This window comes from Myripristis murdjan, chromosome 3, assembly GCF_902150065.1.
Source record: "Myripristis murdjan chromosome 3, fMyrMur1.1, whole genome shotgun sequence".
NCBI classification, from domain to species: Eukaryota; Metazoa; Chordata; class Actinopteri; order Holocentriformes; family Holocentridae; genus Myripristis; species Myripristis murdjan.
Genome location: NC_043982.1, coordinates 38,345,525 through 38,370,825, shown reverse-complemented (window position 1 = coordinate 38,370,825; position 25,301 = coordinate 38,345,525). Strand labels below are relative to the sequence as shown.

Genomic DNA, 25,301 nt, shown 5'->3' with positions numbered 1-25,301 from the left:
TCATGAAACTTTGAGAATGAGTTGATTTCTCCTGAGCTGAAATGTTTTTGCTGGAGATTAAATACTACTTAAACACGCAAGGGTGGTGGAGCGATTTGCTCGGCACACCACCTGAGGTTTTTATTCCTCTCGCCCCGTTTGATTGACAGTCTTCAGCTGCACAGGTTATCCTCCACCAGCCTCAAACAGTTACAGTAGCTTGTTAGTACGGCACGCCGATTTTGTCCTGCTCCTGGTTATAAATCCACCATTTTACCATTCGTGTGTTTTTCATCAAGTGAGCTCTATAGCAAAGGAACTCTCCAATCTTGGCGCATGATGAGGATAATACTGAGGAATAATGCTAAACGGCCATAGTTGACTGGGCTCTTTTTTCTGCATTTCATCCCTCTTTTTTACTTTGTCTTTCCTGGCTCTCTCCACTGTGCCTATCTAATAAAACAGAAATGAAAAAAAAAGAAAAGTCAGAGAATCCACATTTTTAACTGAGTGTATCATTCCTTTAAAGCCGCGGTGGACACGAGTTTTATTATCTTATTCACCAAATGTCAGATATTTTTACCGTCTCGTGTCTCTGCTACGTTTTGGACTAAAATATCAGAGTTTGCCTGCTAAACATGAATATGATGTGTGCTTAAATGATATGATGTGTGCTTAAATGATGTCCTTGAATGAAAAGCTTGCATTCAGGTCATCATTGCTGCATTAAAATGCCACAGTCGCACCACAGTTTCCAAAGGTGAGAGGAGCAACAGAGTAACATGTTTACATGCCGGCGGAATAACTCCCCATGATGTTGCTGAGGAAATAATCTGTTATTAAAGTCTCCAGTGAGAAACGTGGAAAGTGTAATTTACTAACATGCACTTGTTTCCTGCCTCACCTTCACCAGAACAATCCCAGCTACCTGTGGAGGGCAGACACCGTAACAATCAGCCTTTAATTTAACAGAGCAGGCCTATGGACTTATAAGGCGATAAGACCAAAATTACTTTTATTATCGCCTTAATCCAATTAAAATCATACTTTTGATATGCAAGAAGCCATTTCTATTGCTTGGAGAATTTCTGTCGGTGTGAAACAAGCAGGCATATCATTCATGAAGGGGTTTGTGTGATTTTCAGAGGTCTAGAGGAGGTCAGGAGGGGTCTGGCCCACTTTGCCTCCATCATCTAATAGCAGCACACCAGCAGCTTTCACTAAGAGCTGCTTTTGGTGGGCAAAGATGATGGCAATATTTAACACCAGAGAGGTAACAAAACTACACATCACCGCTGATCTGTGTGTAATGGTATGTGTCCACAGGGGTGTGTATTTGATGTTAGGAGTCATGCTGCTTCCCAGATTTGGATGCTTGATGGGCGCGTCGCTCCCGATGACAGCTGCTCTCTCCTGTAACCGTGGAAACACTTCCTAGCTGCACCTAATTGGATGAATGTATCACTAGCGGGCTGTCCTCTCTCGGATTTCCAACTGGACCCACATCTTTTCAAAACTTTCCTTGATATTACGAAAAACGATCACTGAAATGCGTTTCTGAGAACATCTGAGGAGAGAAATAAACCTTGCAGTTGCTGGATCTGTCTTCATTTTAGATCGACGATAGTTCATTTAAAAGTTTCGCTGTAGCTTTTCAGAGACAGCGAGCCACACTGGACCGCCTACCTCATTAACATACGACACAGAAATACAGAAATAAATAAATGTGGAAATGCAGAAATACAGAAATAAATGTAGGAATAAATAAATAAATATAGAAATAAATGAAGGAATAAATAAACGAATAAATGTGGAAATAAATAAAAATATAAATAAATAAATACATAGATACATAAATGTATAAATACACAAATAAATAAATAAATGCATGAATAAAAATAGAAATAATTAAATACATGTAGAAATATTTATTAATGTAATTATTTATACATTTATATATTTATGTGTATTTATTTATTTATTCATTGTTTTGTCATTTTTCGTCCTTCATACGGGACACCCGCAATTTGCATAAAGTAGCCTGGACTTCAACTTTATGCCAATGAGGTGACACCGACATGGCACCCCATTTCTCAAAACACAACACGATGCCACCAGAATGCATTGCACAGCTAGACAATGGATGGGATGTGGACACGTACCATAAGAAAATCACTCAGCTGCGCTACTCCACCCATCTCGGTGCTGTCCAGTATAGACCATAAAGTCCAGTATAGACCATGAAAATCCCAAACCAGCGAACACACCCCAAAACCGCTTTAACACTAGATGAAATTTGCAGCCCACTGGCATTGAGTCCGGCCCTACCAGCTGTAGAAATTAAGATCAGTGCTTCATCCTGACCTGTGACCTTGTGGAGGAAGCAGCAACAGAAAAAAACAGTTCTGTCTGCCTCCCAATAACATACCACACTATAAGATATGGAGCACGCAGGCAGAGGAAACAACCTACCGTCAGACAGGAAGTACTCCACCTCGCCGTTGTTGCCCTCATCACCGTCCTGAGCATGCAGCTTGTAAACCAGCGAGCCTGGCGTCGCGTCGGGGGAAACCACGGCGAGGTAAGGAGCGGGGACCATGCTCCACTCCGGCACATTGTCGTTCACGTCGGTCACCGTCAGCTCCACTCGCACCAAATACCAGTCTGGACCTGGAGGAGGACAGAAGGACAGGGTTGAGCTGATGAATATGAAAAATCATAATTTACAACAGAAGATGAAACTCAAAAGTCATAATCAAACTGCATTTTGAGAGCATGTTATTTCCTTAATGCGATGTATTTCCTGTTGTACCAGGATAACAGGGTGGGACATACAAAAACACAGGGAAAGGTCATTCAAAAGTGCAAACCAATGGGATAACAGTTAGGAGAGAAAGGCAGCTTTATTCGATAGGAAGTGTGGAGGGATAGGACTGCACAAAAATCTGTGATGGTTCTGTTGGGCAAAATTTTCATTTCCGCCCTCTTGGTAGAAGATAAAGTCATCACTAAAGAGATTTTCTTTCGAGGAAGTAAAAGTAATAACATTTTTATATAAAAGTACACAAAAATAAATGACCTTTCAGCAGCACCACCTATTGAATATGTGTATGGCAGGACAGTTGCAGTCACTTTCATTTCACTGTGACATCAAATGACCCTGGCGGGGGAACTGGGTTGGTGCCGCAGCAAAAAGTGAAAGCACACGGCGAAGGAAAGAGTAGAAACAACAATATATGAAAATAGGATTATATACCCATATGTAACCAAGAACTTGAACCTGAATCCATGGTTACCATGCCAAAGCGTGGAATAGACCTGCTGCTCCATCAGAGGAAAGTGTGTCTATTACACACTTTGCCTCAATGCTGGGCCATGTGATCTCATATGACCTGGACCGAGCAAACCACTACAACCAGTAAGCAGCCCCCTCTGCTCGGTTCTTTTTTACGCAGAAACCCAAACCTTCAATCAATTGTAGGTCTGTGCAATCTAGACGTTTGTTACAATATAAACAAAACACTGCACAATGTCACCAGCTGAATGGAGCGTCTGGCATTCGAGAGACGTTTCTGTTGTCTGGCCTGCCTCTTCACACTTTTCAAGTCGACAGCCCTGACAGCATGAGGGAAATGACTGGTGACGCAGCGCCGAGTCAACGCACTAACAAAATATTCTGTTGATTAGTCCCGATAACACTTTAACAGGTTAACAGGTTTTTGATTTCAACATGGTTTTAATCGCTCCAGTTCTGCAAACCCCCCCCCCCGCACTCCATCCGTTTACCTTGGAAAAACTCATTAACGTTTTTACTAAGGAGGAATTCCTCACGATGTGCGATGTGTTTTAACCTCCCGTCTACACCGGAGCATGCTGCATGAGGCATCTTCTAGGAATGCGTCTTTACAAAACATCGTGTAAAAGCTAATTCCATGATGGTTTGACCGGCAAGGCTTTTGAGAGCGTGGGCAATCATTTGAGATCTGCATTCAACATGAAAACAGACTTAAAACCTAAAGAGAGACGCCGCGGGTGTGCGACAGACCTGAGACAAGTGGGTAAACACAACTATTAGAGATATCTGCACTGATTATAATGACAGCATCTCTGTTGTGTAAAGGCACACATGTAAAAAAAAATGTAGCTGAAACAAATCCAGTGGAGACGAGGCGCTAAAGAGTATGTTGTTCACAGTGTGGAAGCCTTCTTAACATCTGCTGGTAACAACAAAATCCTCAGATCCTCCTCTAACACAGTCCAACTTCTATCACATATTCCTCTACATCCTTTTCTCTGTTGTTTATATTCAGGGGCAACTGTCATCTCCCACTATTTCTTCTCTTTATATTTTTGTCTTCTGTCCCTCTCCACAGCTCCCTCCATCCCTGCCTACCTCCCACTTTCATGTGTGTGTGTGTGTAAGGGAGCTGATCATTAATCAAGAATCCAACCACGCTGACTACAGCTTCCTCCCCTCTGACAGAGTTGTGTTTATACCCAACATCACAGATCAGCACACACACACACACACACACACACACACACACACACATATTAGAATTGGAACCGATCTGATCCATTATCGATATCAGATGGCGATACTGAAAACCAGTCCATGTGCCGCACTGGTGTACGTACCGATCCAGATTCCATAGTCTGATGTTTTTATGAATTATAAATACGTAATGCAATGTAATGGAATGCAATACTAAGCCCATAGCCAAAGTGTTGCAGTGCATAGTCAGCATAATTAGATAGTTTTTGTCTCCCATAATTCCATGGCTAAGATGTACAGGAGGGGCTTCTGCTGGATCATTAAGGATTTTTTAGACAGGCAACGAAAAACACATCCCGGGTGAAGGGATAAGTTACATCGGGCTGAATTGCGGGTCTGAGGACTGTAACCATAACCAAGGTCTAATTTTGCCTAATGGAAAAGTAAACATCACAGCCGATTGTGGGCTTGAAAGAGGATGGGGAGATCATCAGTTTAGTTTTTGTTATGGGGCAGGAGCAGCTGGCTTCCACACATGAGATCGGTGAGTTTCATCATCTGATGGTAGACCTAGAGAGACCATATCGGATCTGGTGTCAAACTGACTGGTCAACTGGGTGAGCAATTTACATGTCGCACCTTCAAAAGTTCAGAACAAAAGGTTTTTTGTATTGGATTCTGAGCAATTTTGTTTTGTTTTTTCTGTTTTGTATTGTTTTTTTGTGTTCTTTATTTAAAAAAAAAAATTTTTTTGACATGAAATGTAAGTGTGGAAGCAGTTAAGCTGCAGATATGTCAATAATCACTGAAAAAATAGAAAAGTATGTAGTATAGTAGTAGTAAAGTATGAAAAGTATAAAAAAATAAAAATATCTATATATCTAAAAAAAAAAAAAAAAATCAAAAGTTCAGAACGAGAGGCGGCATAAGACCAGCCGGCTTCCCGCTCCATCCACCCGCGTTGCTTTGCTCTCATTGAAAATGAATTCAGGCTGGGCGATTTTTGTCACTCTTTAGTCTGAGTGACTAGACTAGTCTAGTAACAGCTGGCTAAGAAGTGCTGTGTTACAACAGCCTTGTGTAACTTTGCACATCACACCACCACCAACAGCAGTAGTAGAACAAAGAGCACTTGTATCGGTATTGGTATCAGCAGATATCCAAATACAAGTATCAGACCGGAACTGAAAAAAGTGGAAAGGTGCAGCACACATACTATATGACTAAACACAGTCTCACCACTACACACACATACACACCTATGCACACACTGGGGACTCAGATCCAGAAGAAAGTGAAGGAGCGTCATCTCAGCTTCTCAACTAGTAATTATAATCAGCGCTGTGCTATTTGAACCCAGTAAACAGCAATCACAGTGACACTAGGAGTACACACCAAAGCCATGCACGAATAATCACCACACACACACACACACACACATACACACACACACACAGAGAGAGAGGAAATGCTGTTTACTGGGAGCAGCGGGGTAATCTCAGTGCTGGAGCGGTCGGTCAGAGCAATTTTGGTAGGTGTTTGGTGGTGCTGTTTAAGAAAATCACTGACTCTGATTTTGGATGTTCAAATGACAACACAGCATCCCTGTTATCACACTGCATTGGATATTTCTGGCTGAACAGTAAGGCCACAAGATACATTTTCTTCATCTTTACAGTTTTGTAGCTGAATGAATGTGGGGTGAACCGCTGCTCATTGCTGTGGCCATAACGACTGACACTAATTGAAAATGTAAAACACTGGCAGAGCCCAACATCAACCCAAACTTTTGCTCAAAAACATCTGAAACAAAACGAGAGAACCAAACCTGTGCCTGATAGATAATGTCTCTTTCTCACACCTGTCTGGAGTCCAAAACAGGCCTTAATTAATTTTTCTAGATGATGACATCATATTAAACATTTTCCTCCTCAGAAAAACCTGATTTGGTTTGACAGACCACAGAGAGATTGCACTTCCTACTCTATACAACCACCGTTCAGCTCACACTTAAAAACACAATATATACTAATGCATTCATGCATTCATGCATTCCCTCTCCCTATATACACACATGCTATTAATCTCTGTCTCTCTCAGCCACCCACACAGATACATACATTCATACATACATGAACACACTATGTCAAATACTCTGCACCCCATTATATTCCCCATGTAGCAGAATGCTTTCACCAGTTCACAAGTTCAGAGCACGTCTGATGTTCACCTTTGTCTAAGAAGTCACTCACAAGATTCCCAGTTCAAGAAAAAAAAATGCAATAGAAATAGATAAATGCATAAAATGTAAATGGATTCAAAGATCAAAGCTGAAGCGGGGTGTAGAAGAAGAAAACGAGAAACTTGATCAAGTCAGGCGTTTTCTTCTCGGTGAACAGGTGTGTACAACACGTTATGTTCTGTGTCTCTCTCTAGAAATGCATTCTCAGCTATGAAATCGAATGTGGCACCTTATACATTCTTAGGTGTGTTTGAAGCTGGTGTGTGTTAGTGAGGGTGTTTGTGAACAGTGAACATTCAAGCCATCAGGAATGTGTAAAACCTGACATGAGTGTCACCAATCTACTCGAGTTCCCACTGGACACGCGGCTGCCACTGTAAATAAGGACAGTTAATGAATTAATGAACTCATAACCCAAGACAGGCCATTATATATTGAACATAAGCCCCACTGCCACACCTCTCAACCTCCACCCTGCCACAAACAGGCTTTGGTGCATTTGTGATGCCATGAGTGGCTTAAGAGTAAGAGTATGAACATATGTATATATATAATATTTTTTTTTTCAACAAAAAGTGCCGTCAAGAGAGCTTTTTGTGCCGGTGGATGACATCGTGACGTTGCTTATGCAGTGCATCCTTGGCTCAGCTTGTTTTTATTGGCTAGGTACAATATTTGCATTTTCTGTAAACATTATTAAAGATGTTGAGGAAGAGGTTGCTGGGTTTCGTGCTGGCTTCAGAGGCAGACGCTGACCCTGAAACCACCCTGGAGGCGTAAGTGCAATGTAAGCTTTGAGGAACATTTGAGTTCTGTCAGCATTTTGCGAGAGACGCTGCACCGGATGCGCCGGTTCAGTCAAGTGTGCAGCTCCTGACTACAGAAGCAGCGCAGCCACACAAAACTTTTATATCTCGGAAATCACAAGCATGGATAAGTGGATTTAACATACCGAATATATTAATATTTTAATCCGGAAAAAACATCAGTCTGGCTGGCATCAATGTGCCTATCATGAATGGCAGGAAATTTACCATTCATGATAAGCAAGTCATATCAACTTTTTTTTCTTTTCTTTTTACTTATTTAACCCTGGAAAGCCTGAACCATCAAATAATTGACAGAAAATTCCAATTCCTTGAAAATGGAGCCATTACTGGCCCAACTAACCCTAAAAAAAATTTAAAAAAAAAATTTAAAAAAATTCAAATATCAATTCCAAATATGAGATTCAATTTGTGTCATATTTGGCACATCAGGCAATTGTGCATGTTTTTTTTTTTTTTTTTTCGTTTTTTTTTTTTCTTTTTAAACAAACAAAAACATCATAAAACACAAAAATTCTTTAACACATTGGAAGGAAAAGTGTTCTTTTATATGTTTGGAATTACCAAACATAGAAAATAACACTTTTTCCATTATTTAGTATTATCTTTTTATTATTTTTACCAATTTGGTGAAAATGACCTCAGTATACCTGCTGTGTTAAATTTAAGACAGCCATTTTCAACACGGTTTTACAAACAAAAACGTTATGAAATTTTAAGTAATTTCACATTGCATCAACTCGGTAACTGTTCCTGTCGATGTTTCAGTAAATATTTGCTGTACAAATGCTGTACAATTTATGTACAAGGCTGAAAAAAATCATGTCTTAAATATGACACGTGCGGCTTTATAGGGTTAAAAGAACATATAGGAAGCAGATTTCTGTAAAACAAATATCCTTCTGACTACCAGAAAAAAAATTTGTCCAATCACAATTTTTTTAAAATTCCCCAATCTTTGTAAGGTAATTAGAATACTAAAAACATTTTTTTTTTTTTTTTTGAAAAAAAAAAGTTTTTATTTATCATGTGTCCACTTTTGTTTTGCTTTGTTGTGCTTTTAAGATATCATGTGTCCACAGTGGACATCGAAGTCTTCACCAAGGAGCAGTTTGAAGTCAAGGAACTTCAGTAGTTTCTTCCCCAAAAACTGGCAGTCACTCTCATACTGAAGCCATGAGTTGGTGATTGCCAGGTCAAAAAAGCGGAAAACTGCACGCACTGTCCATTTCGGAGAGCGAGAGGCCATCCTGTAGAAACTCAACATTCGGTCAACCAAGTCCACACCACCCATGTTGGTGTACTCAGCAATTGCCAGTGGCCTTGACACCTGGACAAACTTTTTGTCTTTCTTGGACCATCTTCTGCATGTATCCTGAGGTTCCAGTGCCATAGGCAGAGGATGGAGGAAGCTGAGACAGGATGGACAAAATGGAGGAAATAACTACAAATGTCCACTACGGAGGACATTTTTTAAACACTTAAATACTATGCTAAAATACAGCTAAAATAATTCAGAAAGTGTTTTAATGTGTTCTTAAGAGACTTAAATAAAATATGCCAACAACATTTCAAGCCAAAATCTGCTCAATAAAAAGTATTATGTACTTATTTTTCCTCTCCCCATAAAATGTGCTTGCACTGACGGATGCCATTTTCCTGAATGAGAAAGTGAAAGGTACCAAAGCCCCACCCCTTCACATTTGGTATCATTGAAAAGGCCTAAATGTCCTCTGTAGATAGCAAAAGGAGTTAATGCAGTAGTATGCAGTGGGTGGGAGATATTCAGGTTTACAAATGTCCTCCACAGAGGACAAATTTGAACTACTGGTAGTCGGGAGGATATAGGCTTCATGATGATGAGACAATTCCAGATGTTGTTGAACAGATAATGATTATTCTAACACAACAGGGCGAGTAGATGTCTCTTTTTTCAATACACCATGTGACTCGCTTTTATAAATAAATAAATAAATAAATAAGGCTGGAGTGTAGTTGAATGTGCAGTGCTGCTTCTGGGACACTTCTGGGACCTTCCCCTCCTGGCACAGACTGCCAGTGTAGTGGGTCCAATTGATTAACACTGGAGAGGCTCAGCAGTAATGGCTGCTCGCTAACATTTCATTTCCAATGTAGTTTGAGGATGAAGGCTGAGGAAACGTTATCAGTTAATGTTAATCAACATTTATAGCAAAAGGGACTTCATTATGAAACACATGGCGGATCGTCTCCACAGCTTTTTGTAGTATCTTTTAGTGGACATGGCTCTTTCGCTTACTAACACAAACTAGTCTAGTAGCATTTTCCACTGCATCCCCATCGTGTTTGTTTACAATAATAGTGTCTGTCGGGTCTCCATTATCACCCTTCCTGGTGTTTGGCTGGTGGATGAAAAAAAAGGTGGTTTGCATCATCAGTGGTTGACACTTTTTACGAACAAGTTCAGCTGTTTTCAACTTTTAAAAGCACTGGGTACAGCGCTTTTTAAGGAGCAGCCGCTGCGCTCTTCCCATAGGAATCCCTGTATAAATAAAAAAAAAGGCAACTGCAGTTGAAATAAAAATGCTGCGTGTTCACACCCTTTCTACTTTAATCAGTCCATAATGCTTATGTGTTAGCCACCGGTTTTGTTTGGTCACATCTTCACAAGCCACTGATCTCGCAACAGCAAGAGAAAAAAACAGCCCGACGTTTAAATGTTTCTTTACATAAGTAAGAACGGATAAATGGGACAATTCTGTGTCTTGTTTTGCGGCTCTTTAAGCTTACACTTTATTGATCCCCATTTGGAAGTTGGTCCTCTGCATCTGACCCCTCTTAACTACTCACGAGGAGACGGTGGGCAGACTCAGTGCAGCCTAAAGCAGCACCGGCCATCCCGCATTTATACAGCGGCGAGCTTGCTGCTGCTGTAAATGATGAAAAGGCAGAGGAAAGAAGAAAAGCGGTGAGAATTAGATGAAGACAGAGGAAGGAATGGCAGGATAATAGAGAGAAGGAGTGGGGGGAGGAGGAGGAGGAGGAGGAGGAGACGCCGAAGAAGTAGTGGTGTTTCAGAGTGAGAGAGAGAGGCAATCAAGTAATTTAGAGCACGGCAAGAAGAAGCGACGAGACAAATAAGAGGCGAGTGTCACGAGAATGGGATTAAGAGTGAAACGCCGCGGCTGAGAAATGACCCTGCGGTTGTTATAGAAACAGCAGAACAACAACTACAAGTGGAGGGTGGGTGAATCAAAAAAAAAAAAAAAAAAAAAAAAAAACGGAGAGGGGAAGAAATAAAGCAAAAAGAAAACAACGGGCGAGCAATTGCATAAATCAATGGAATTAGAGAGGAGGGGGAGCGAGGGAATATTAGAAAACAAAATAAGCAGACATCAAAAGAAGACAGAAGAGCGAAATTACCCAGCCACACATACCTCATAAAAAAAAAAAAAAAAAATGTGGCGATGCACTTGACTCTGTGGTTCGACCTGTCTGTGTTTGTTGGTGCCTCTCTCTCTCTCTCTCTCTCTCTCGCTCACTCGTTCGCTCTCTCTCGCTCTCCCTGTGGTCGTAACAGATTCAGAATTAATTGGCAAAAGGACAATGCAGCTTTGGGGAACAAGGGGAGGCATTACCCAGATAATAAATCACTAGGCTAATATACAGAGCAGTATGCCAAAATCCATCCAACACACACACACACAAACACACACAAACACACACACACACAAACATACCACTCCTTTCGCTCTAATAACAATCATCAGTGGATTAGTGGCTAATGAAGGACCATAGGGAGATACAGCTTGGCGCTGTCGCCATCCCTCACACTAATGCATCTCACTGGATCTAATGATATGTTGCAATCCGTAGAAATAGCGGGACCTTCAATTACTATAATACTATGGAGGGCCCTTTCCATCGCCACAGACGTTATTTTTTTTTTTTTTACTTATTTATTTTATTTATTTTTTTTATATTCATTGCTCCAAAGAATAGCTTGTGAGTCCGTGCACTACTTTGTGTTCCTTCTCTCACAATGCTTTCTCATTATTACATTTGCTGAGCACTTACAAAAAATATATATATATGAAAGTGGTTTTGTGGGGAGAAAAAAAACATAAAGAAATGAAAAGCGATGCACAGGCAGCTTCCTGCTGGTAATAACTGAGGCTGCATTTGCAGCTTTTTGCTTGCGTATATTGATTTTTAGGATCAGAGCAAAAACTGCAGCCGCGATTGGATTTAAGGTGTTACATACCGCATTCATTTAATTTGGAGACATTAGTGTAATTACCAGGAAACAAGCGAGATCGGCCTCTACGCTGCATTTTACATCGCGTGCCATCGGCTCAGATTTGGCAGGAAATCTGCTGGTTTGCTTTGTTGCACAAAACAGGAAGTAGGCACAACTTGTCCAGAGCAAACTGAGGTATTGTTCATAGTTTTCGGTCATTTTATTTTATTTTTATTTATTTATTTATTTATTGTTTTGTTTTGTTTTGTTTTTGCAGCGCTCAGGCGGGCAAAGTCACTTACATTTACAGTGGAACCTTTAATAAACCTCTGTCAATTTTCATCCCTTTTTTGACTGTTAACTCCATTTATTTGTGTGTTATTTTTGTTTTATTTGTCCTTTGATTTTTATCCCTCTTGATCTCAATGCACCTCATAACTGTTTTGAAAAGTGTTACATAATGACACCATTTATTATTACCTGGACAAAAGCCATCCTCCACTACAAAGCATGTGTGTGTGTGTGTGTGTGTGTGTGTGTGTGTGTGTGTGTGAGTGTGTGTGTTTGGAGAAAGGGGGTTAAAGTGCAAGAGGGATACACCACAGGTCGAGACAGGAAAAGGGGGGAGAGAAAAGAGAAGGAAAGAGAGGAAGATAAAGATGGAAGATGAGAAAAAAGAAAGTTAGAGAGGCAAAGACAAAGAGGGAGAGGAAGAGAGAGAAACAGAGAGAGAGAGAGAGAGAATAGCAAAGCAGGCCAGTTAATTAAATGTCCTCTGTGAGGATTACAAAGGGCTATTTGGCCCTCACTGGAAACTGTTCCCTCTGTAATCTGTTTAAATGGGATGCTGCCGCCGACTTAGTGACTTTTTCACATTTTTACATGGAAATGCCAATTAAGAGAAGAAACGGGACAGTGAGAGAGAGAGAGAGAGAGAGAGAGAGAGAGAGAGAGAGAGAGAGAGAGAGAGAGAGAGAGAATCAGGCTTTAGTTCTTACACTAATTGCAAATGATACAAATGAGCAGCCAGTAGAGTCTTTCCTCATTCCTCTAGCGAGGCATGTCATTATTGAAAATCATGACACTGTGAGTAATGCGGTCAAGACAAACACACGAGCAAACTGGAAAAACACACACACACACACACAGAAGTTCTGCTGAATGGTGCGCGATTCCCATTCAACACGTTTTTTACCCCAAAGAGATAAACGTCAAACTGATGCTGCGCGTCGCGGCGCTGATATTCCCCACCGATATTGTCCTGTTATGAAAAATCAGATCTCAGCTACTTATCCTGCTGATGTTTGAGCGATGATAAGCAGGTGTGCCAGCACATGATGTTGACCTGTCATTAAACTGTGAGTATCAACTAGTCAGTGAATCTATGAGATATATGATGCAGTCTAATTGATTACATACTGGCTGAAGAATCAATCAACACTACTCTATGGGAAGGCCTCAGCCTCAAGTGTTGAGCATGAATATGTTAATAAAATGTATGTAATGTATGTACGCATGTATTTCCTTCCTCTTTTTCTTTTTTTTTTTCTTCCTCTGCTTCCTCAAGTCTTAAAGGACAATACTAGTGATTTTCCATCTTTGGTCTAACATCGACAAAGTCTATAGACTCCAATATCACTTTTCCTCCCTTTAATTCAGCCACTGGTTTCCATTCATTCCACAATATGAAAATGACCAGACTTTAATTTTTACCAACACTGTAATGAAGTCTTCCACATTAGTTTTCCTACAGGCAGCAGCACTGTTGTGTTTTGATGACTTTCTGAAACTGGCTGGAGTAAAACAGTCCGTCCTCCGAGAATAATCCCCAGGGAAATGTTTGCTTTACACGGTGAAATATTAGCTCTACACTTCATGAATGTTGAACGCTCTGTTAGCAGCAGACGCAGAACGTTATAAGATAGGTGTTTCAACCAAAAATTGAAATCTGAAAATCAAAGGATTTTGATTATATACCAGCAAATCTTTTGTATCTTTCGCAAAATGCTTTGTTGCAATGTAAAATGCGGGTAAATTATAATAAATGGGCCAAACATTCAAAATCACTGATATGGTCCTTTAAAGCAACTTGATGGATGTGTTTCAGATCTCCCTCACTACTCAGGAAATTACAGTTATACTGATAAATATAAGCGATCACATGGTCGTGCCATAGCCAACTATTTGGCCAGTGGCTCCTGAAGGTGAAGCAAAACGTCTAGTGACTATTTTTCGCCTTTAGATTTCTTCCTTTTTCTGTCATTTAGATTTTTATTCAAAATCAACTGAGTTGACGCAATCAACTGAAGTTCACATACAGACCTCTTAGATTATGTTACAATGCATTATAATACCTGCTGTTATTTAGTTCTTCTGGGTTTTAGCAGAGATGATTATGATTGTCCGCAAGCTGTTTCGGGTTTTTTTTTTTTCCATGAATAAATGAATTTCTCCCTTTTATTTTCAGATATTGAATACCGGCACCAGCTATAAGCAAATTAAATCCAAAAACATGTTAAGATTATCGGTACTGTCCTTCAAAGGCCCTTGTTAGTGGAGCCTTTCCTGAGATTATTCCACCTTTCCGTCTGTCTTACCAAGTGTTAAACCACCTATTGTTTTTCAACCCAATCACCGCTCTGTTGCTCCAGTTAAAAAGGTATTAGCTCGATACACCAGGTGACGCTGGATCAGACCTTAAAGAACAAAAGCCACTTACAGGCGTGGAAATGCAGTCAGACACGCACACACCAACACACGCACAGCGCTTGTAAGACAATTGTGTCCACTATTTAAGAATCTACTAATTACTGAATCCATTAATTAACTAAAGAAAGCCCAGTTCATGTCCATGTGTGAGTGTCTGTGTCCGTGTATGTGTGTGTGTGTGAGTGAGTGTGTGTCTGTGCATGCATGTATGTGTGGGTGTTTGTCAGACAGTTCAGCTGAGGTAATCTCTGATCTTCAGCCAGACAGGCTGTGGTAGGCAGTGGCAGTGTTCCATGTGCTTTTTTTTTGTTCTTTATCTTACATTCTTGTTCTTTATTTTTTATCATGTTCTTCATCATTACAGGACTGGCCTTCACGCGGACGGTGAGAGGGAGAACAGGAGGCATGGTTTCACGCCCATTGCTTTATTCTGAGTTCTTCAAAATTTACCACTTCCTTGCACTTTCTCTCCTGTGCTGTTAATAGGTGCGGCAGGTAATTCTGCTCAGTGAGAAGTAACTAACTGGCCACTGAAGTTTTTATTCCGCACCATATTTTGCTTGTTAACACACAGGCTTTATACACTTATCTGGCTGACACTTATGGTATTCATTACAATTTTGGGGATGATCCTCGTAATTTTGCCATTGCTTTTCACTGGACTGTGAAGAGAAAGAGCAGGGAGCGGCAGGTGATTCTGCACAGGTGAGCGAGAAACGTTTTCGACACTAAAGAGTAAAACAGCCTGCCTTCAGGCTGGCCACAGGTAGGCGTCATACACTCACACAGCTCTGAAGTGCAGCAAGTCAGGTAGCAAAGTGTGACAAGCATGATCAGTATATGTAATATTCAATATTCTATGGATATATTTATTTTTGATTTCTCTTATAGGGTATGCAAAAGTTTTTTTTTTTCTTATATTCTTTGTATTGAGCTGCTTTATCTAATGTTTTTCTAAAGATATGTATTTCTTTCTTTTAGTGTTGATAGTAGGGGTGTAACAATCCATCAACCTGGATCGATACATCTATCTCATCAGCAACAATCCAATATAATCAAAATTTAAGTGCAAATATCGATCCATCATTGTCAACTTAGAGGCGCGCCTTTACTTTGAAATTCCCATGGCATTATTTGCATCCAACCACACCGCCTTCCTAAACAGGAAGATATCAGAGGAAAAACAGGTCAATCGACAAATCACATGCCATATGCAAACCATGTCGGTCTGAAATGAAATACTCAGGACCCATGATGAACGTGGCCAAGCACCTTAAACAGAAACATGACGTCATAATGTAACTGACTGTGTTAAATGGCTACATGGTTTCATCTCATATAGATCGTAGGCTTCTGAATTGAGTCGAATCAAAATCATATCAATTCAAAAATATCTAAAAAGTGTGGGTACTCTGTCTTACCGAGTGTTAAACCACGTATTGTTTTCAACCCAACCACCGCTCTGTTGCTCCAGTTCAAAGGTATTAGCTTGACCTTAAAGAACAAAAGCCACTTAAAACACCTACATGCACGGAAATACAGTAAGGCACGCACACACACACAAACACACACACACACACAACAACGAGACAATGTGTTCACTATTTAAGGATCTCCTAAATACTGAATCCGTTAATTAACTAAGACTGTCTGGTTCACGTCCATGTGTGAGTGTGTGTGTGTGTTTGTGTACGAGAACGCATGCCCTCGTGCGTGTTCGCTGGACAGTTCACTTGAGGTAATCTCTATGATCTCCAGCTTTCCTAAATCCTATTAAGGTGTGCTGAGATTCCGCAGAGATTACAACCCCCTGTCGCCCCTCTCCTGTCTCTCGTACGCTCCGCCTGACCACACAGTGCAAAGCAGAGGCTCATATGAAAATCAATGCACCATATTTTAATAAGATTTCTGCAAACGTTTAAACAGCAGCAGCTGTTACACAGACAGCGCCAAACGCTCGGAGGGAGGTTGGCTGCTGCAGCCGCTGCCGGCTTCAAACACTGAGAGCTTCATATTATCGCAGTTATTTTTTCTAACAGAAAAATGTCAGCCGATGAGGAAAATCTTAACCCTCGCCCCTAACCAAACTTGTCTTATTTGTGTAACTCCTCACCAAAGTTGTTTTGCTTGCCTTCCTCCAGTCCAAAAGCTGTCTTACTTCCTTCACCCCGAACCAAACATCGTCTTCCTCCTCGCTTAATTTCTTTGGTAAACATAATAAACAAACAAAAAATTACTAATTCATTTGGCAAGACATAATTGCAACATTTTCACTGTTACAGACAAAACAAAGTATTTCAAAAACCAAAAACTTGCCATAAAGTTTTTTGGCCTAAGGGTCACTAGTGGGGCTTGTTTATCAATGTGCTAAAGCAGCAGTTGTGCAATTTCCGCAGAAGAAGACAGTGGTAGAAATAAAGGTAATTATCTCTCGTTATATAACTTCCTTCACTGGAAGCGGCTGCTGCAGGGTTGAAGGTTTCCTCGCCTGGTTGGACTTTCTTTTGCATCACTTTTCACACAAAAACTTTCCACCAACACACTCACAGCAACACTCTGAGCTGCTGTCATCAACCAGAACATATTTAATGCCCCTCAAGACACTAAAATGGTTTGCCATTCTCCAAAGTAACATCTGTATTTTTATTTATTTATTTTTTTCTCAAGTCCTACTATTTGAGCAGAGGCAGAGCCATTGTGGTGCAAAGCTGGAGCAAAATTTACTATCAACTCCGACCACAAGATTCATGAGCAACAAAAATGGGCAGGAGTCATTAATTTTCAACAAGAGCTGCTGAAGAGGGGCAACCGTTGCCATGGCAGCCGCGGCTCGCGTGCAGCCCAGCACTCAAAGCAACGAGCTGAAGTTGAGCTGAGGTTAACTTTATGTAAATTTGCAGCGACACTGAAGCAGCAACCTGTCGAAGAGGTTTGATTTTCCTCCAGCTGGAAGTTTTTTTTTTGTTTTTTTTTTCTGCGCGCTAAAGTTCAAATACCGTCTATCAAATATTTGTTCCATCCTGACAACGGAGGACGAAAAGGAGTCGGCTGCTGCCTCTGGTTTCCCGGAGCTTTTCATATCACGGAAAACAAAACAAAATTATACTTGGAAAAAAGTTGTCAGAGTTAGTCAGGATCTCTGGTAAGTGTGATTATGCCTACTATATCTGGAAAATAAAACAACCCTAAAATAAAAAGGTGTTTCTTGGAAAGCTACGCATATTTTGCTTACCAAATAAGACACAAGGGAAGTGTGTTTATTTGATTTTTGCTTGTCACAGTTCAGCATACTGAATAGTTCCACTGCAGATTTCCACACACGTAAAGCCTGCAGCTAGCGGAGAAGCAAGCAGATCTATTGAACTCTTACATATTAAGCCTTCCCATGGAGCTACTCATCATCTGTGCAAGACCACTCGAGACACTCTGCCCCTTCTGTTCGCGGCAAAAAAGGTGAAAAGCGATGGTGAAATTTCAACAAAAAAAAAATGCCAGGAGCCTTTGTACAGTTATATGAAATGCCATGACTGTCAGCCACACAACTGTAACACATAACGGATTTTCTGTAATGAGGAAAATACAGAGCAGAATATAAACTTTGACGGCGAGGCTCGTGTCTCCTCCCTGAGCAAAATCAGCTGCTGGTCCCATTAAAAGCACAGAAGACAGTGCAAGCAAATGGCAACATTAAGAAACGTGAGAGCGGAAAAAAAAAAAAAAACACTAACAAGAGCAGTCAACCTCTGCCACGCTGCATCATAGATAGATAGATAGATACTTTATTCATCCCGAAGGAAATTCACAACCCCCCCCACATCACCTGGCTGCATCTGTCTACGATTCTTCACTCTGGAAAATCGGCTCAAAATGTGGACCCGTGGCTGTCCTTGACCTTTGACCTAGAGACCACAAAGGTCAAGGTCAAAGTCAAGGTCAAGGTCATCTTTCCCGTCCCAGAGGGGGAATTTGTTGCACAGACAGCAGTAAATACACACACCAATCCACACTCACAAAAAAACAGAGTGACAAATTTTTCAAAGGCCAACAGCAACAGGGGGAAAAAAATGAGGTTTTAAATTTGTTGGTCCTGCATCATCCAAATCCTTTCACTATTTTTTTTTTAATTAGAAACAAAAAGAGTGAAAACATAAAGTCCAGCTTCTCACTCTGCTCTCTGACACCGTATCAGTAACCTTGTCTACACCTGCCATATCTATACGCATTCATAATGTTTTATCATACCCAGGCGTGTTAATGAGAACTTAACTGCTTCATGAACTGGCATCAAATCATGTCTGTGTCTGGTCGATAACTAAGTTATTGTTCAGCCTGAGAAAATAAAGTATTACAGCCGAGTGTCATATAAAAATCGAAGGAGCTGTCATTGTTTTAATAACGGTAAGACGTGTGACAAAATGCGGTGTGGTAAAATAAAAAGTACAGGGATGCCCACGCCTATGTACGCTGGTGTAGATGCAAGAAAAAAAAAAAAAATTAACAGCATCATCGTTAATTTTTTCTCGGTGAAAATGAAAATGATGACACACTAGTCACTCTGCATGCTAACATGCTGTGATTTAATAAGCATAGTCTTAATATAATGTCTTACCACCATGCTTGCTGTGATTATAATTACTGATGTGTGACCTTATAAGGTGCTCCCGATATACAGTGGGCTTGCATACCCATGCGTACTGGTGTAAAAAAAAAATAAAAAAAATACACACACACACCCATACACACACACAGCCAGTGAGGATATGGCACTTAATAAAGAGATGACACAAGAGAGCTGGTGAGATGTTGAAATTAATTCCCCAGACTTATTAAAGAATAACTAAGCTTTGAAACCCTCCTCTATCTCTGTATCCATCGTTCTTTCTTTCTTTCTTTCTTTCTTTCTTTCTTTCTTTCTTTCTTTCTTTCTTTCTCTCTTTCTCTTTGAAGGTTTTCTTTGAAATGATTGCCATGTGCTATTTTTTTCTGTTTTTTTTTTTTTTTTTTTGTTAAGGATGTAAGAAAGTAAGAAATAAGTAAGACGGGTTCAATATTATTTCTATTATTTTATTTTCTGGTTCTCCTGTCAAGTTCTCTCGGCTGATTAGAGAAAATGGGAGTTAATTGCTTCATGTCTCATCCGCACTCTGTTCCAGTAGTTGGAGAAGGCTAGCAGAGGGGGCTGGGAGCCTTAGAGATAATGAGGGATAAAACCATGATGGATCTGGCAACCCACTTGTTCGAGCTCACTGGGAATGGCAGTTGCAAGCCAGCGCGCTGTGCGAAAATGCGGACTTTAGTCCAAAACCTTGGGGCTGGCTTAGTTCCATCCGTGAGAGAAATAACCGGAAAGAGAGTGAGAAACAGAGAGAGGGAGCGAGAGCATGAGATGAACTGAGTGAGTTGCTCTGTCTGCGTGTGTGTGTGTGTGTGTGTGTGTGTGTGTGTGTGTGTGTGTGTGTGTGTGTCTGTGCCCGATAAAAGGCATGATGTGTCATTAGAGTGTCCGTAGGCCTTCTCAGTGTTTCCATCAAACTAATAACCTACCACGGTTAGACAGTGAATCATCAACACCCCCCCCACAATACACACACACACACACACACACACACACACACAAGGTCACAGTGTCATACACTGCACTGTTGCCTCCGTGCACATTCATTTTCAGACCACAAGGAAATCAAAAACCGACGTACGTGCGTTTCAGGCATCGACTCGGGCTCTGTGCAGCTATGTGCTCAACTGTGTGTGTGTGTGTGTGTGTGTGTGTGTGTGTGTTTGCTGAGCTCAAGTATGGTGCGAATAGACAGCCGCTGTTGTTAAATAGTGTTTGGGAGTTGGTGAGGGGAAAAGGGGGAGAAGCGGGGGAGAAGGGATGGGGGGCACCTGAGAGTGAAACGCCAACCCTCCTCTCGTCACTTTTCTGCAGAGCCACAATGCCAATAAACAGCGCAGCGTGAAAGCAGCTAAACGGATTATTAACCGGATTATTAACGAGCAGCCGTGAGAGGATTAGCCGTGTCGCTTTGAAGTCAATCTGAGGAAGGAGAAATTGACTTGGAACGCTCTTCCTCTCTTCTCTCTCTCCTCTCACTCTCTCTCTCTCTCTCTCTCTCTCCGCAGTTTCTTTCTCTTCTCACTCTGAACGGTAAATGAAAAAAGGAAAAATAACTTCAATAGGCTGTAAAAATATTTCCAATGTGCGAACCCACGCCTTGCAGCAGTCTTAGACGCTTGTGACCTATAAAGACAAAATGTGCTTTTTGAATTCGGAAATATTAGTTTCACCTGCGGGACAGTGAGGTCACTCTTTTATCCCATCTCAGTCTTTCTCCTCACAAATCTTTTTTTTTTTTTTTTTTTTTTTTTTATCTGAGTACAGTTTCTCCTCATCATCTCAGTTTCACTAGACCTTGATCAGACTACAAGGCTGTTCAAATCTTTCCCATGACACATTAACCCAATTTTGTCACTCAAAATAATTTCCCAGCGTTTTTTTCGGACAGCAGTGAACGCAGCTGCAAAATAGACGCAGAGACTACAGTTTAAAGTGCCGCTGCACATGTATTTTGAAATGCCTGCATCACAAAGATACTGGTGAGGATGACACTGAGGAAGATTTTCGTGTTCGCACAAACAAGCAGAAACCTGATAGATTTAATCCTGCATGTCATACTTTATTAGCACAGACTTGTAAAGTTTGATGAGGTTTATTCTTCCAAATAAAACTCCTGCAAGAGCAGCTGGGAGTCTCTATTGATTATAAATATCTACGTGACTGGGACCTGTGATGACAAACAAAGTTAAAAATGTGAATTCTCTCATTTTGTATTCATCTGCCAAGATTTGAAAGTTCCTAAATTTCAAAAAGTTTCCGTTGGCTGTCCCTTTAAAAGCTTCTTCTCTTCTTGTTCTTTCTCTTTTTCCTCCCCCTTGAGGTAAAGTCACATTACTCGGTGCCAGGATCACTCTGAGATTTCAATCTTGGCAAGTCTTACTCTGCTTCACGCTGCAGGAGCCCAAACAAACTGGAGCGACCGACTCAAACATCTTGGAAAAAAAAAAAAACAAAATCTTCTTGGGCTCCGACTCTCCTGAAGTCGTCCGACGGCCAAAGTCTCCAGGCGGAACTGAGTTTACGCCACCAGATAATCTGCTGACGTGGTATGCTCCAGATTATAATTGGTGTATATGTGATCTAGGGTGATTTCCCTCCATGTTTACAAGCTGACACGGACTGAAAGTATTTACACGAGAGAGAAAACAGGGTTCAAAATGTCCTGAAGGTCTGAAGGTCACCCTAAACCGCTTTATTGCCTCCAGAGCCTCTCATTTATGTCAAATGTGTAGAAAAACTGTCAGCAGCGCCCAACTCCCAGACAGTTTCCATCATGTATGACTGATGTTTGTCTCTCCTTGCAGCTGTAATAAATTTTTGTCATCCTGTTGGGGCCGTGTGGCTACTATTTGATCAGATATATCACCGGGAGACAGAGCCCTTTATTTCAAAGTTGTGCCGCTGCAAACCACCAAAAAGTTTCAAGTTTGTGTGTTCAGAGAAAAAGATGTGAAAACAAACACAATGCTGTCTTGCACCAATTTTCCAGCACCAGTCCTAGATCAATTTTTTGTCAAAGCTGTACCAGGAACCTTGGCGCGCTAGAGGCTGCAAAATCGTCAAACTGTTTGAAGAATTACAAGACGATAAAGGATAAAGGAGCAGCACTTTTGCACACCTGTGGATCGACGGGTGCGTAGGCGAGGACGATAGGTTGACAAAGAAAAATTAAAAGCCTCCCACACGCTGTGCACTTCACCTGTAGTTGGACATATTTATTAAAAATGTTTTGGTACAGAGACCTTCATCAAATTATTTAAAGTAAGTGAAGTCGACAATGAGCAGGAGTCTACGGGCCCATTTACACATTCTCGGGTCTTTTTAAAAACAGAGACATTTCCCTTCGTTTGTGCCCTTCTTTTACACGCAAATGGCAAATTCACCTCTCAAAACGATTCTTTCTAATAACTCCGGCCAGAGTGGAGATTTCGCGTTTGCGTGTAAACTGAGAAAAACAGAGAAGAGTTTTAGGCAGCCGACGTCACATTATGAACCATCTGATTGGCTTGCATGGCTTTCTCCTTCTTCCTACACTGCCGCCCATAGGCTTGGCATCGTTACGATGGCGCTCGATGGCGTATTTATGCGGGTTGATGTAAACTAAAATTTTTTTGAAAACTATGCTGTGTGCACAATGTTATTTTGGAAAACAGAGGAAGGGAAATATTCGTTTCTCAAAATACCCAACTATGTTTAAACGTAGCCTAAGACGTAAAGGGTAAATGCTAAATCAAATCCACAAAATGCAATTTCAACTTTATACGCTCACTTGACACGCTCACTGTCATGGTTTCATGTTTGCATTTTTGGACTCTTGTTTTTCCGTTTTCCTGTGGCTCCAATCAGTGTTTCTCACCTGCGTGTGGTTAGTCTTGTTGGCCCCGCCCAGTGCCACACCTGTCCTGAGTCTGTCCATTCTCCCTGGTTGTCCTGATCCCTCCCAGTGTTTCCCTCGGCCTCTCCTCTGTGTTCTCCTGTCTTGTGCTGCAGCTCCTTCCCCAGGAGTGTCTTGTTCGCTCATTAGTTCTTGTGTATTCAAGTCCTGTGTTCACTTCTGTTCCTTGTCCGTTCATTGTTTTGTCCTTGCTGCATGTCATGTTCGTAAGTCCTTGTGCTTCCAGTGTTTCCCTAGGTTCTTTGTGTTTCTTTGTAGTTTTTTTTTTTTTTCTGTTAATATATGAAGAGTTCATTTGCAAAAACAGATAAAAGCCATTCTTAAAATGAATACAACTTTTTCACTGATACTGCTTGGAGTACACACACACACACATATACGCACACACACACACAAAGCATGATTTAGGATAATAAAAATTATGCCAGGCTAAATAAACATCTAAAAAATAGAAATAAATATAAAGTAAATTTTAATAAAATTCAAAAAAGTTTAAAACGGTTTAATAAATTCAAATGGAGATATCTGTTTTTGCAAATGAGCGCTTCATATAGTTTTCGTCTCTGCAAACCGCTCCTGTGTTTGGGTCTGACCGACCACCACCCCTCGTTCACTCACTAAACTTATAATTCAAAAAACAGCAACTGCAATAATCTGTGAGAGCGTTTGCTGAATACAAACAGGGCGCGTGCATGTAGGATTTAGTCATGTGACCTACTGCCCTTTGACCTCTGGCTTAAGACAGTCACAGCTGTCAGTCAAACAGTTGTATCTGCACAAAAAGACACCAAACAACAGTGTGACCGCCACTTCCTTGTTGTAAAACTCTGAGATATTTTTTGTAACTTGTGTAACTTGTGTAAGTACAAGAGGACTTCACCCTCCATGAGCACTTGAGTCTTTTTAAAGCATATCCATGTCTTTTTGGCCTATTTTCCACAAAGCCTGCTCTCATTACTCTCAACACTGACTCTAATCAGCACCCCGCTGCTTTGAGTGCATGTACATGTTTGTGTGTGTGTGTGTGTGTGTGTGTGTGTGTGTGTCTGTTCAAACAACAACAATAACCAGTGTGTGTGTGGGTCATCCTAATCACCTCCCACTCTGAGGCTTCAGGGCCCAGTGTTGGTCATATCTGTCCAAGAGGAGCACATCACCCAGGGAGCGAAGGTACACAAGGTTACCAGGGTCGCTGAGTGCCAACCACCATTTCAGTGAACTTTAAAATAACTCAAGGCACTGGAATACATCTCTCTCTTCCACCCAGACACACACACACACACACACACACACACACACACTAACCTGCAGTCTGAACGTCATGTGAGCACTTGACTTGGAGTGGTGCTAACAAGGTGCTACTAAAATATAATCCAAACGCGTAATAATGCACCCAGTTGGCTAAGATTGGCTGTATTATTACACAAACACATCTGAATCTTAACTGAAAGAAAATTATGCATCACAAATTCCATCCCTTGAGGGTTTCAAGTATATATCAGGTGACATTGCCAAATATTTGCCCATTTAAGCTTCAATAAGATCAAGATTGTGCTACTTTTCTCTATTCATATCTCTACAAAAAACAAAAAAACAAAAAACAAAAAAATGCACTTTTTTGTTTAGTGGCTGCTGGAAGGAAGCAATTTAAATCCATAATTTTGGGCCCTGCTAACTTAAATACATAAAATAAAGTTTGCATGGACTTATATCCCACGGCATTGAGTTCTTCTAACTTCCCATGAGCATTTATCCTTATTTTTGACATTTCATAGACTAAATAATAAACAGAACAACTGAAAAAAGGGAAAAGAGATAATTCAATGAAAATAGTTATGTTGCTGCCCTAATATCAATTTAGATTTCATGACGTGGAAAGCATGCATTGCAAAGTGTGTGCCAGAAGAGTTTAGCTTAATTTTCCATTTCTAATCGGCTCGTTAGTGCCATATTTGCTCCCGACATTTTCATCAAAGTCCACAAAGAGGATGAATCTTTGTCGTGGTTTACACTCATTAGCCAGCTGGTGTGGAGCTGACATGGTGACAGTAAAACTAATGGCTGAGCTTTTGAGTTTGTCGATTATATGTCTTAAATATGTCTAAAGAAAAAAAAAAAAAAAAAAAAGCTTTTTCAATGCACTTTATTCCACTGCCGCCTGGGTGTACAGCACTTGGCTATTGTGTGAACCTGGCACATTGGAGAGTGGATAATGCAGACTTTAGTCCACTCTAGTTTAGCTCACCCGGCTGTGAAGCAAAGATTAGCCTCCACCTTGCAGGGTTAACAGCATTTCCGAATTTAACCGAGTTAACCC

General features: G+C 40.8%; 1 protein-coding gene across 1 annotated transcript in view; it reads right to left on the bottom strand.

Annotated features, from left to right (window-relative positions):
• Nucleotides 1-25,301, bottom strand: part of LOC115376252 (neural-cadherin) — a 376,719-nt gene that overhangs the window by 277,977 nt on the left and 73,441 nt on the right. The window contains exon 2 of the mRNA XM_030075748.1: nucleotides 2,452-2,649. Coding sequence (XP_029931608.1) covers nucleotides 2,452-2,649 — 198 coding nt within the window. The remainder of the gene's footprint in view (nucleotides 1-2,451; nucleotides 2,650-25,301) is intronic.